Source organism: Sinocyclocheilus anshuiensis, unplaced genomic scaffold (genome assembly GCF_001515605.1).
Source record: "Sinocyclocheilus anshuiensis isolate Anshui unplaced genomic scaffold, SAMN03320099.WGS_v1.1 scaffold1561, whole genome shotgun sequence".
In the NCBI taxonomy this organism is placed as follows: Eukaryota; Metazoa; Chordata; class Actinopteri; order Cypriniformes; family Cyprinidae; genus Sinocyclocheilus; species Sinocyclocheilus anshuiensis.
Window position 1 is genome coordinate 255,194 of NW_015536630.1, and position 13,342 is coordinate 268,535.

Below are 13,342 nucleotides of genomic sequence, written 5' to 3' on the forward strand. Positions count from 1 at the left end.
CACATAACATAGCCACATTTGTTTTTTTTTGTTTTGTTTTGTTTTTTTTTTACAATTAGTATTGACAAGTTAGGCTCCAGCACTGCCACAATTATAAATTGATTATTTTTTTCATCTGTCTTGGTAAAAATAGAAGTGATTGATTTTGCACCACAGAATCAGCCACTGGATTTACAATGTGAAAGTCAAAAACTGCAATGTGTAAGCTGAAAATAAAAAATAAATAAAAATGATGGGAAGGGATTTTAAACATCCATGTGATGATCATATCTGGAGGAAAGTGTGGCATTTTAGGGTTTTAAAAGTGCCAAAGAACTCAAAAGAAAGGATAAAACATCAGTCAAGCAAATGAGGTCTACCACTGCACCACATTTACATATATGTATGAATATAAAAACACCTAGAAGACTTAAATATTACAGATACATTTATTAATAGCCTACATACACAATTTCAAACATTATTCAGTTTTGTTAAAAGTAATTTGTACTTGAAAATAACACTGAGAAGTTTAACCACTGCAAATATATTTTTTCCAGATACAAAAATGTACCACAGTAAAACAATATTGTACTACTGCTATGGTAAATGTTTATAAGATAACTCTTTGTTTTAAACTTAAGTAAACGTCAGTAAACTTTCGTGTTTTGACTTGTCGGAAACTCCCACCAGTCAAAGTCAGTCAGTCAGTCAGTCGTTCGACTGCAACGTTATTTCCTGCGATGATGTGACATGAGGAGGTGATGCGCGTTAGGAAACGATAAAAGCTCGCGTTTATAGCGTTTGAATTGAACGAGGGGACATGAAATAAGGTAACGTGACAGTTTATGTATCATTTTAACTTATTTGCATTCGATTTATACAAAAGTTTGTCGCGAGTTTAGCGGGACGTCAAATCAAACATTTACTCTAAATTAAACAAGGAACTTGAAATTTCAGCATGATTGCGGAGTCGTTTTAAGCGTTGTTCTTCTGTTTTATTTAACTTCGATTGAATTGTGGTTGATTTTGTGAGATCTAGCTTGCTTTATTTTTGAGGAAGTTCAAATGAAGATGTTCAGTTACTTTTTTACCTAATTGAGAAACTGAATTATCATTGTTCACAATATCAAAAGGTATACATACAGTCAGTTTTTATTTGTGGCTGCACTTGCACACACACTATTAAATTTAATATATACATTGTGCACAAATGTAATATATCAATGTTGACTTTACATCCGGGAAAGATGGTCTTAGAAAAGACTATTGTTTTGTTCACTTGTATCGCTATACTTGTGGTTTGTATATCCATAATGAGACAATAATGCGTTTAACTCCAGGATTTTACATTTAAGCACTTAAGTCACGTATTTGCTCTTATTTCCTCAAGGTGTTCAACAGAGGACTAAAGGGAAGTCCCCACCCTTTTTATTTTCTGTATGGTGACCATATGGGGTGGGAAATGTGCAGCATCATGGTTGCCATTGCGGTGACTAACTAAGTGACAAATACTTCTGGTCTTATATTTAGTTTAGCTTCATGGTGAATGGTTGCCGCTGTGCTGAAACATCAATGAAAGGCTTTCAGGCCTGCATTGTGAACAGTGTGTCTGACTGTATATTGATTGAATGTGTCTGCATACGATGCAATAAAGATCTAAAAGCCTGTCATGAAGTCGAACAAACTGAATTTCCATCTGGTTTTGATCTTTATTTTCCAGGAAAGATGAGAGACAGGCTGGTTGAACTGGGAGGTGTTGCCACCAAAGACCACAAAGAGGAAGACCAAGTAGATAGCGGAGAAGATGTGGACAGTGGTGAATTTGAACAGCATGCGGTGGTGTTTGAGGGCGAGGACATCATGGAGGACGCTTTCAGAGAAGCCCAATCCATCCAGAAAGAAATCGCCCACATCCGTATGGAGGTGAAGAGACTGGGCAAGCAGAACACGCGCTTTCTCACCTCCGTCAGACGCATTAGCAGCATCAAACGCGACTCCAACGTGATCGCACGCAACATCAAAACCAAAGGGGAGAACCTGTATGCTCGGATACAGAAGATGGATGCACTTTGTGAAGATTTGGAGGAGAAACACGGAGCCCATTCGGCTTTGGTGCGCATGATACGCGGCCAGTTCGTCTCTATAACGGGTTCTTTTCATGAGGCCATGAATGAGTACAACAGCGCTGAAATGGCACAGAGGGACAACTGCAAGACTCGCATTCAAAGGCAAGCAGAGATCATGGGTAAAGAAGTGACTGGAAATCAAATCGAAGAAATGATCGAGACAGGCAAGTGGAATGTCTTCTCTGACGACTTGCTCACAGACGGGCGAACCGCTCGCTCAGCACTCACTGAGATCGAGAATCGCCATAAGGAGCTTTTGGAGTTGGAGAGTCGCATCAGAGACATCCATGATCTGTTTTTCCAGCTGGCCTTGTTGGTGGAGGAACAAGGGCCCATGGTGGACAACATTGAGGCCAATGTATATGCCACCCAAGATTTTGTGGCCAAAGCCACAACTCAGATAAAGAAGGCTGTCAAATACAAGAAGAAAAACCCTTGTCGACAGCTCTTCTGCTGCTGTTTTCCATGTTGCAATAAATGATCTCGGTGTTACCGCCTTACCATTTCGCATAAGCCATAGCATATGGCTATTCTTGCAAGCTAGTGTTAACCATGTCATGTGATTTGCTCTGAAGAGACCAACCGATGCCCAGTGCCTGCACTTGATGGTTGTCACTGTGAAAAACTTTGTGTTTTCTTGTAAACCACAGGAGCTGCAATGCAAATGAGCTAAAGTAATACTGCAATCTCACTGCTAAACGTCTGTGAGAGTCACAGGACATTCACTTGATGTGTAAAAGATATTAAAAGGGAAACCACAAGTATAAAGTGTTTTATGCCCATGTACAGTGCACGAGCAAATATTATACAGAAACATATTTTACTCATGAATCTACTGCTATATTTTAAGGTACATTTATTTGTGTATGTATGGTTTGTTTTATTAATTTAATAAATATTTTTATCTTTTAATGCTTTCACGTTTGTTCGATCACCATATTGTGCTGGACTGTTCCTTGTAGGAAATTTATGTAATACGTAGTATTGCATTAGTGTAGGTTTCCCAAGTTTGAAAGTTACTTCTGCAATATGACTTGCAAAAGATATTGTGTAAAAGTGTCTGGTGTTTTGAATATAAAACCCTGCAATCTTATACATTTGAACAAATACTGAGAACTCTTTCTTTACATTGTTGCATTTTCATCAGAACCAATGTGAGAAATCTATCTTCTGCTTCTTTAAGAACCACATTCGCATGCAAAGGTTCAAGTCAAGAAGATATGGCATTTTAATCTCACATGTTTACCAGGAGTGGGGTTTGAGCTCACAAGGACATTTGTCCATTGGATCTTAAGTCCAACTTAACCATTAGGCCAACCTGGTCACTGTGTAGCTTGCTCCCATGGGGCTTTAGGAATCCTGTCGATGCATTTAACTAAGCATAACCTTGCTTTACTAGACTGCTTAGTCACTGGTTTTTCTGTTGGATGCTTATCTATATTTTCTTTTAAAGTGAAAGATGGCATATATTAAATATAGTTTAAATGTTAGGAAGACCTACCAGGAGTGGGGTTTGAACCCACGAGGACATTTGTCCATTGGATCTTAAGTCCAACGCCTTAACCACTCGGCCATCCTGGTCACTGTGAGGCTTGTTTGGCCTCAAATTGAGGAATTATATAAACTGACCTCAAATTGTGGAATTCGATTTTGCTGGTTCTTTGTTTTTAATAACCACATCTACCCAAAGAGCAACTTTCTTAAAAATGAAAATGCCCTTCTTCAAACTAGGTAGTTATGATGTGTGTCTTTTAGATTTGTTTGTAGTGGTGTATTTGGGGTCAACAGTTTTACATTCTTGTCTTGAGGCTTTTTGGTATTTCTGAAAAAGAATTTAGAGCACAATTAGGAAGTTTAAACAGTACAATAAACCTAAAATTAAAATGTAATGATGCATATGCATGTGAAAAACTAGTTATATGCATTTGCTTTTTTCTAGCAGAAAAGTCAACTGGTCTTCGACTGTTTAAGAAGCTGTCAATTTATTAACTAAGTGTGTTATTGATTTACTAGGCTATTTAGTAACTTGTTTCTCAGTAGGTTACATAGCTACATTTTCCCCAAATGTCAAATGTTAACAGTATATTCTGCACGAAATCCACTTTATGCTTAAATATTCTACCAGGAGTGGGGTTGGAACCCACAAGGACAATTGTCTATTGGATCTTAAGTCCAACTCGACCATCCTGGTTTTGGTAAGAACGTTAATGACCTGTTTTTTTCAGATCTGAAGATGTGTGTCTGTTTGTGTTTGTTCAGCTCAATACATTTTCATTAAAAAAAAAAAAACCCCTGAAGTTTCTTTCGTTTTTTCTCCATTTAGACTAATGTGGCTATCAGTCTAAAGTCTTATAAGAAAAGACTTCAGTCTTCTGTGGATTTTGCATGTGATGTGATGAGGCCTACAGATAGCAATTCACTTTGTAACTGCAGTTGGCACTGCATCTATGCAAGAGAGGCCAATAACACAAATGCACTGGCATTTATGAATGTATTTATACTGTCTTTGTATATTATGAGCAAGTTACAAATGCAATGGGAAAAAGATAATAATTAATAATTTATGCATTTAGCAGACGCTTTTATCCAAAGCGACTTGCATTCAAGCTATACATTTTTTACCAGTATGTGTGTTCCCTGGGGTTTGAACCCACAACCTTTGCGCTGGTAACGCAATGCTCTACCACTGAGCCACAGGAACAAAAAGATGAAATTCAAATATCTATTTAAAGTCACATTTTCCTATCAGGTTTGAGTGATTCATAACATTGGAAATGTGTTGCCACTGGTACACCAGTAGATGTCAGCATTGTATTTTTTTGTCTCAAAACATCTGTGATGGCAGTATTTGGAGTCACATGTTTTTCATTCTTTGTTTTGGGGTTTTCTAGGTGAAAGAAACACATGTATAACAGAAAAGTTACACTGCAAATGAAATAAAATAGTGAATACACTGGTGATAACTTGATATTGAGCAGGAATATGACTCAGCTCTCCTGCAGAACAGTTATATAGGGTTAAACCCTTTAAGTTCCTATCAATTTATTAATCATCTTAATGTGTTGCTGATTTATCAGGTACTTAAGAGCTAATTCGTCATATCACATTTACCCCCAAACTACCATTAATGTATTAGATTTAAAGATTAGGAGATTCCAGGGGAAGAGCTTAATCACACGAGAATCCTAAATCTGTATCATACTGTATACATTTGACAAAACCTGTTGTTTACAATCACTACATGCCTTGTGTCGTCTGATTTGGTAGTTTATACTTTTTTTTTTTTTTTTTTTTACAAGGAAAAGGCTTTTTAATTCTAAAAAAAATCTTTTTGCTGTGAAATCTTTACTGATTTTTATAAAGTAAATGTAAGAATAACTTATATTATTAGTAATATTTCAAGATTATTAGTTACTTGACTGAAGTACCTTAGGTTTCAAAAATTGTTAAAATATGAGTATCAAATATAATTTATCAGGCTTTTGAGGAATGTTTATTTGTTCAGCTCAGTGATCATTGTATTGCACTGCATTATGTTTTGCCAACCGATATTACAACCGATATTTATATGCATTTTATGTAAGTTGACTGATATACGGTTCAAGATCTCATTGATTTACATTACAAGCTATCAGAATTTCATTTGACCTTGTGGCCATATAAATATCACCAGCTGTACCAAATTGCATATCGGGCCTCTGAATAAAATTGAGGTGTGTTTCCTCCTTGTGTGCTCCATTATCTCACTATAAAAGTGTTTTAAAGTTCAAATAGTTTTCTTAATTCATGTGTTCCTGTATATTCTCCAGTCTGATTATATTTCAAAGACAAATAATCCAAGATATGTTTGACATTGATCATGTGATTGTTTGTACAGGCGGTAAATTGTTCTTCAGAACATCTCAAATCATATTGGATTCATCAAGTTTTATTCTTGTCAGCTCTAGTGCTGCTGTCAGTAGAGCAAGCAATATATGACAAACCAAATAGGCCTACTAAGATATTCTGAAATCACACAATTTTTTATTTAATACATTTTGTAATTAAAAATATTGCATTCTGATTGCATAAGACTATATGGTCCTCACTCTATAATACAGTCTTGTTGTGTGCATGCTATGTGTTCTCCCCAAATCTCTCTCTCTCTCTCTGCCACTCACTCAGACTCTCGTTCTCTCGCTCAGCATCATCTCATGCAGACAGGGAGTTTTTGCTGACAAGGAAACAAGCTTTTGCACCGTAGTTCAACTTTCAATTTTCATGGTTCTCTATTCATTGTTCAGTATCCCTTTGAAGATTAAAGTACAAGCCTGAAGACAGGACATCTCTTGAGTCGGATCTCTGTGCTTGCTTTGTTTGCTGCTTTGGAGAGGCGTTTTCTCTACTTCACACTTGCAAATGACCTCTTAAGTTGTTGGACATGCTGTAGGAGTATTTGGATTCACTTTCAAAGCCTAGATGATGTGCTAACTGTGCAAACCTCAGGAGTGGCAATCCTTTAGGATGAGAATCTTAAACAAGCCCAGTAGTCTGAAGATAATGGCTATGGTGAGATCTTCACTGCAGAAAGTGATGCTTTTTCTACAACACATCCAAAGAATGGCCGTCACGTCACCACGTTATCAGAAACTGTGCAAGGTAAAAGAGTGTTTGTATTCAATTACTTTGTTTATACTACGAAGGTGCATTTTATTCAGATCTGTTTATGATTGTGTGAGTATTTGGGCTCACAGATTCTCAGTGTTTTAGAGGGTGAAATGAAAAGTGCATTCACCAAGATTTAACATTCAATGATATTGCAATGGGATGCATGATTAATCTGTGGCTAAACTGGGGTCTATAGTGAAACAAAGCAGCAGTAACTTTTATCATTGACTGACCTTTTTAGGAATCTTGTCCAAAAAGCCACAGTAATTTATTCTCTAACAGGTATTTCATGAATTATACAGAAATTTGCATCTCAAACTTTCACGTAATATCTCTTTAAAACTTCAGGTCTCTACCAGGAGTGGGGTTCAACCCCACAAGGACATTTGTCTATTGGATCGTAAGTCTAACACCTTAACCACTCGGTCATCCTGGTTACACATACACTAGCTTCTCTGAGCCTTTTCTTATGGTTTCAAGAAGACTATTGTTCAGAGAGTTGTTGCATTATGCACAAACTGCAGTTGGCACCATATCTATGAGATGGCAAGAAGATTAATGCATTGACATTAATAAACTTCTTCTTAATGTCTTCCTCACCACAAGTGTGCCAGTCTCTGATTTCTCTGACTAAAAGCAAACTTTATTGCTTATCTCATAGATGCCAAGTTTCACAACTCTTTTAAAAGACTATGTTAGGGATGTAGGCTATTATATTTATTAGGCACATCTCTAAAAAACACTTTGAACACTTTTACAAACATTTTAATTGAGCCTTATAGTGTGGTCTCCATTTGGAATAAAATGGAAAAAGGATGAACACATTCCCAAAAAAAAAAAAATTGTGAACGTGATGATCTTGAACTGCTGGAAATTACTGGTCTGTGAATCTCAAAAAGAATTAAAGGGGTCATATGATGCGATTTCAGTTTTTCCTTTCTCTTTGGAGTGTTACAAGCTCTCGGTGCATAAAGAATATCTGTAAAGTTGCAAAGACTAAAGTCTCAAATCCAAAGAGATATTCTTTATAAAAGTTAAGAGTCAACCACGCCTACCTAAAACGGCTCGTTCTAACACGCCCCCACATGTCTACGTCACTATGTGGGAAGATTTGCATAACACCGCCCAAATGTTCACGCAAAGAAAGAAGGCGTACCTTTTATACTCGCTGTAGTATTGTTGTTGTCCCCGCCGCCATGTCGTGAAGGCACTGTGTGTTTCGTTGTGAAAGCGAAACTACTTTGTTTGGTCTTCCAAAAGAGGATGATATCTGCTTTGTCATGCCTAGAGCTGATCCGTGCTGGTTGCTGAGGAAATACAACAACTTCGCGCTGTGGATCGCCGGATCGGCTTTCACCGTGGACGAAGCGGAGTTGTCACATGTGGTTGCCGCAAGCCCGCCCCGGGCCGCGCCGTTCTCAAGCCCGACGGCCGCCGCTCACTCAAGCCCGCCATGTGTGACGCTGTGTGTTTACCCATTTAATACAATTTAAAAGCTCTGGATATTATGTTATAATTTTTCATGTTTTCAAGCATATGCGCTCTTGGTTGAACAGCAAGTAAGAGCAGTAATGATGCACTGACAGTTCAGTTGTTGACGTGAACCAGTTAAACCGCTATGTCAGGGGAATGTCTTTAATCTCTAATCAAGAAAATATAATACCTTATTATGTTGTCTTCTTTTTAAAGAAAGCCAGAAGTTGCACTTGAACCATTTTGCGCGAAAAATGACGAAAACATGCGTGAGCTCACGCGCAGCTCGTTAGGTTTGATTGGCCAATCGCCGTTATTTAGTAAATCAATTATTATACGTAGAAAATATTGGTATTTAATTTGCACGATAAGTTTTACATAATACACAGCATTATTATTCTAAAGGGATGGTGGTTTTACAGAGAGGATGCTTTTATCATCTTGCCATCCCCCCGCTTCCCCCCTAAATTCGAGCCCTGGTTATAGCAGTAATAATGATGGCAAATATAATTTTCCTTCATCTTTTCTAGCTCCACTTATTAGCAGAATAGATAACGATATTAATGGATTCCAGCGTAATAATAAGCAAAGACTGTCTGTTATGTCTCTGTTTGATGTCTTTCTTTGGCTGTATATATCATCACTGCGGCCCTAAACGAGAGAGCTATATTTTTCTGATATAAACCAACCACTCATTATGTCTGTGGAGGCTTTAAGGAGACTGCCACCATGAATGAAAGTTTTACAGGTAGGAATTACAGCACACTGTTGAAGGCAGGTGAGGTGTGTGCAGTTTTATTTTGTAGGTAAGTGTTCTGTCAACCACAGATGTGGTTTGGAACGTGATTGGTTTATTTGGATTCGTACACTCTAAAAAATGCTGGGTTAAATACAACCCAGTGCTGGGTAAAATAGGGACAAACCCAGCACTGGGTACCACTCATTATGTCTGTGGAGGCTTTAAGGAGACTGCCACCATGAATGAAAGTTTTACAGGTAGGAATTACAGCACACTGTTGAAGGCAGGTGAGGTGTGTGCAGTTTTATTTTGTAGGTAAGTGTTCTGTCAACCACAGATGTGGTTTGGAACGTGATTGGTTTATTTGGATTCGTACACTCTAAAAAATGCTGGGTTAAATACAACCCAGTGCTGGGTAAAATAGGGACAAACCCAGCAATTGGGCTGTTTTGACCCAGCGGCTGGGTTAAATGTTTAACCCAACCTTCTGGGTAGTAACCCAACCGCTGGGTCAAAACAACCCAATTGCTGGGTTTGTCCCTATTTTACCCAGCACTGGGTTGCATTTAACCCAGCATTTTTTAGAGTGTAGTTGTGTGTTTTCCAGATGTTGTGTCCCTGCATTATTAGTCTAATTAAAGGAATAGGTCACCCAAAATGAAATTTGCTGAAAATATCTTATACTGAGGACATCTAAGACGTAGATGATTTTGTTTATTCATCGGATTCATGTGGATTTCTTGTGGATTATTGTGATGTTTTAATCAACTGTGGACTCTCATTCTGACGGCATCCATTCACTGCTGAGGATCTATTGGAGAGCAAGTGATGTGATGCTAAATTACTCCAAATCTGTTCCGATGAAGAAACAAACGTGTGCACATCTTTGATGGCCTGAGCTGAGAGTGAGTACATTTTCAGCTAATTTTAATTTTGGGGTGAACTATTCCTTTAAAAACAGCAGTGCTGTTTTCTCTTCATTTTAGTCCTATTTATAGGCCACACAGACCAGAGGGATGATCACTTAATCAGAGTCTATTGAGATTTGTTTGAATTGGTGCAATTTCAGCTTCTGCATGCTGTTATTTCTCCTCAGGACATTCAGACAGATGTTGATACCCAGACTGATCTTTCTAAAAGGGCTCTGGGGAGTCAGTTCCAGAATACCGAGGCACAAGAGCTTGATAAGTACGGAGATGTGGACCACATTCATATAGCCTCGAGAAGGTTTGTGCAATATATCCAGCAATATAAACAAGCGGATACCTCCAATGTCCTGAACTTTCCTTCAAACTGTCACGTTCTTTCAGAGAGTTTTTGGAGGCAGGTGTGGAGAAATGGACAGGACTCATAGCCATCCTTGAAGAGCTTTGGTTCTGGGTAAAGCTGAAGGATGAGGAGCTGACAAAGCAGAGGCCGGTGGGAGAAGATGTACATACTTTACTGCAGAAACAAGGCTACTGTACGGTCAGTCATGCTGTGTGTGAAAGAGGGAGTGACATTTACTTGTGGTTCCAAAATCTGTATTACTTAGTCTTTCTGTCTTGAATTTTAAAGAATGTAAAGTACATTTTTTTGGAGCTTCAAAAAGGATGCCAAAGCAGTATGTTCATGGGTTAAAAAGGCATCTCTGATTTTAAGGACCAGGAAGAGAGTTAAACACTTACAGTCCATTTTGTGTGATGTCGTCATATCGTTTTTACATAATGTCTTACAATTTTCCACTTTGTACCCAGCACCTCCTCCTGTGCACCGGTTATTGCCTTTTTAAATAGGCATCATGCAGTCCCTTGATAATATAGATGTTTCTACTTTAATAACAAGATACAATACAAAATAATTAAACCCCTTGATTACTGTTCCTCAAACAGAAGCTGTGATATTGTTTTGTTTGTTATTGCTCTGCTGAATTATTGATGTCCTTTAGATGCACACAGCACTGTTTATCATTGTCATTTATTGCATTTACTGCATTAAAACATTGCATTATTTACACTAAGCATCTTCCCTCTGGTTCTAATGTTTGGGTTTATACATTGCTTTCTGATTGTCGAGTAATTATATCTTCAATTTCACCACCTCTAAATTGTCTGGAATGAGCTGTAATGAATGTCTAGCTTTATCTGTGTGATTTAGTTTAAATGTCACACCCCTGCATCTTTAATGTGTTGTTCGACACAGGCCCTGCACAGCGAGTTGATTGGACGGAGGCAGGATGTGAATCAGATGTGTCTGTCTCTGGCTGTTCAACCTACAGCAATGGAAGTCCAGAGCAATATAGAGACGGCTGCAGGTGAGAGACTGCTTTTGTCAGTTTGTATCCTCCCAGAGGAACATTTTTTGGAGGTTTCTCTTTCATGGCACAGGAATTCTCAGTTATGTTTCTTAAAAGAATCAGCATATGTTATGGATAACAAAGCTCAGATCATTTGGTCTTGGGAGAATGCGATAAGAAATGCCTGGGTTCATACTGAAATCTTCCGATCGACAGTTTATACATATATACACTACTTGTTTAAATGTTTTGGGGTCAGTAATTTCTAATTTCACATTTTTTATAATTAAACAAAAAAGCTACATTTTCAGCAGCCGTTCAATCACACTACCATGCAAAAGTTTGAAATCTGTAAGACTTTTTAATGTTTATTAAAAGAAGTCTATTACTTACTGACCAAAGTTGCATTTGATCAAAAACAGTAAAAACAGTAACATTGTGAAACATTATTACAACTTGAAACCTAAAATTACAATTTATTACAATTTTCTATTTCAGTGTATATTAAAATGTAATTTACTCCTTTGATGCAAAGCTGAATTATCAGTATCATTACTCCAGTCTTCAGGGTCACATGATCCTTCAAATCATTCTAATATGCTAATTTGCTGCTCAAGAAACATTTATTACTATTATCAATGCTGAAAATGGTTGTGCTGCTAATATTTTTTGTGATAACTGTATATATATATATACACACTAGTCAACATTTGAAGTGGATCAAAACCTTTCATCAAAGTTGTCCTAAAACCTAAAACCAAAATGCGTTCTTGTCTTAACTTTGATGAACTTTTTTGATCCACTTCAAATGTTGACTACTATATTTTTTCAAGATTTGTACTTGTCTTTATTGTTACCATTGATCAACTTATGTATTTTGCTGAATAAAAGTATTAATTTATTTTTTTTAAATCTTACCGACCTCAAACCTTTGAATGGTAGCATACATTAAAATCACACATTTCTCTGTTAAACACACTTAGTTGCAGTGACAGATTTCACCTATCAGTCTGGTTTTGCCCTCAATTGTCTGTTTCTATTAAAGATGCCACCAAGTGTCAAATTTGATGTGTATTGTCTTTCCGATGTAAATGGTCGTCTCCTGGATTCAAACACTAATTTTTTATTACACCTTTCATTTCTGGAGGTCATAGTTTTAGGCTATAGCGTCGTTGCTGCTTGATTTATGTGTCTCTGTAATGGCTCAGTGGACACAATAAACCTTATAGGACACAAAGTGAAAAGTGAGAGAGTGCTGAAGGGGACGGATGTAAATCTGAGCTGGATTTATAGCAGCTGATCGCAGAGGAAAGATTAGATTCCAGAGTAAAGAGACTGGTCCACAGTAATATGGTTAGGACTAGGACTCTTAACTACTAAAGCATTCAGTCCTGTAAAACCCAGTCTACATGTATCTGACATGAACAAATAAATATGAGAAGATAATCTTTTTAAAGTAGCCTACTGACAAAAAGTATTAGTACAATGAAGCTACTCAATTAAATAATTGATCTAACTATCCAATTCTAAAATGTATAATTTAATCAGAACCACAGTTTTATAAAAGAAATGAATAAACAATTACAATTACACATGTAAACATATAAATTTACTTTAACTATAGTTGTCCCTAATTTATACAAAAAGGCATACAAAAACTAAATCATCCAAATAGAATCGAAATCCCACTTTTTGGAATCTGTACGTTTACAAGAACCGTCCAAACGAAACGGATTTAATAGAAAGAATTTAAAAACACATTTCTTCCATCTTTATTTGACTCTCTAACTCTAGCACTCTCTATTCTAATTCTATTCTTTAAAAAAAACCGTATCCCTTTTAGACTTGCAATCTATTCATTTACTAAATGCTTGTTTTCTTTAAACAAAAAAAACTAACACTAGCTTTTCTAATCTTTTTGTATTCTATCTATTTGTTTTCTTTTTATTTATTATTTATAAAAATAATAACTTGACCCTCTAACACTAGCGTTTTCTATTCTTTTTCTATTCTATCTTCTTGTTTTCTTTTTATTTATTATTTTAAAAAATAATAACTTGACCCTCTAACACTAGCGTTTTCTATTCTTTTTCTATTCTA

The 13,342-nt window shown here is 36.8% G+C and overlaps 2 protein-coding genes and 1 non-coding gene across 3 annotated transcripts; 2 read left to right on the forward strand and 1 right to left on the reverse strand.

The window, feature by feature from the left end:
* The first annotated feature begins 643 nt into the window (after nt 1–643).
* Nucleotides 644–2,961, forward strand: LOC107653612 (syntaxin-11-like). Its single transcript, XM_016440365.1, has 2 exons — nt 644–812; nt 1,703–2,961. Exon 2 carries the CDS (start codon nt 1,708–1,710, stop codon nt 2,587–2,589), a length of 882 nt encoding a protein of 293 aa, XP_016295851.1. The 5' UTR covers nt 644–812; nt 1,703–1,707; the 3' UTR covers nt 2,590–2,961.
* Nucleotides 2,962–3,606: 645 nt separating this feature from the next.
* Nucleotides 3,607–3,689, reverse strand: trnal-uaa (transfer RNA leucine (anticodon UAA)). Its single transcript has one exon. It is a non-coding gene; the product is annotated as a tRNA-Leu (tRNA).
* A 2,922-nt stretch (nt 3,690–6,611) lies between these two features.
* On the forward strand, nt 6,612–10,626 carry LOC107653932 (utrophin-like). The gene is made up of 4 exons (XM_016440797.1): nt 6,612–6,746; nt 10,064–10,194; nt 10,278–10,434; nt 10,609–10,626. Exons 1-4 carry the CDS (start codon nt 6,612–6,614, stop codon nt 10,624–10,626), a joined length of 441 nt encoding a protein of 146 aa, XP_016296283.1.
* Nucleotides 10,627–13,342: the final 2,716 nt, after the last annotated feature.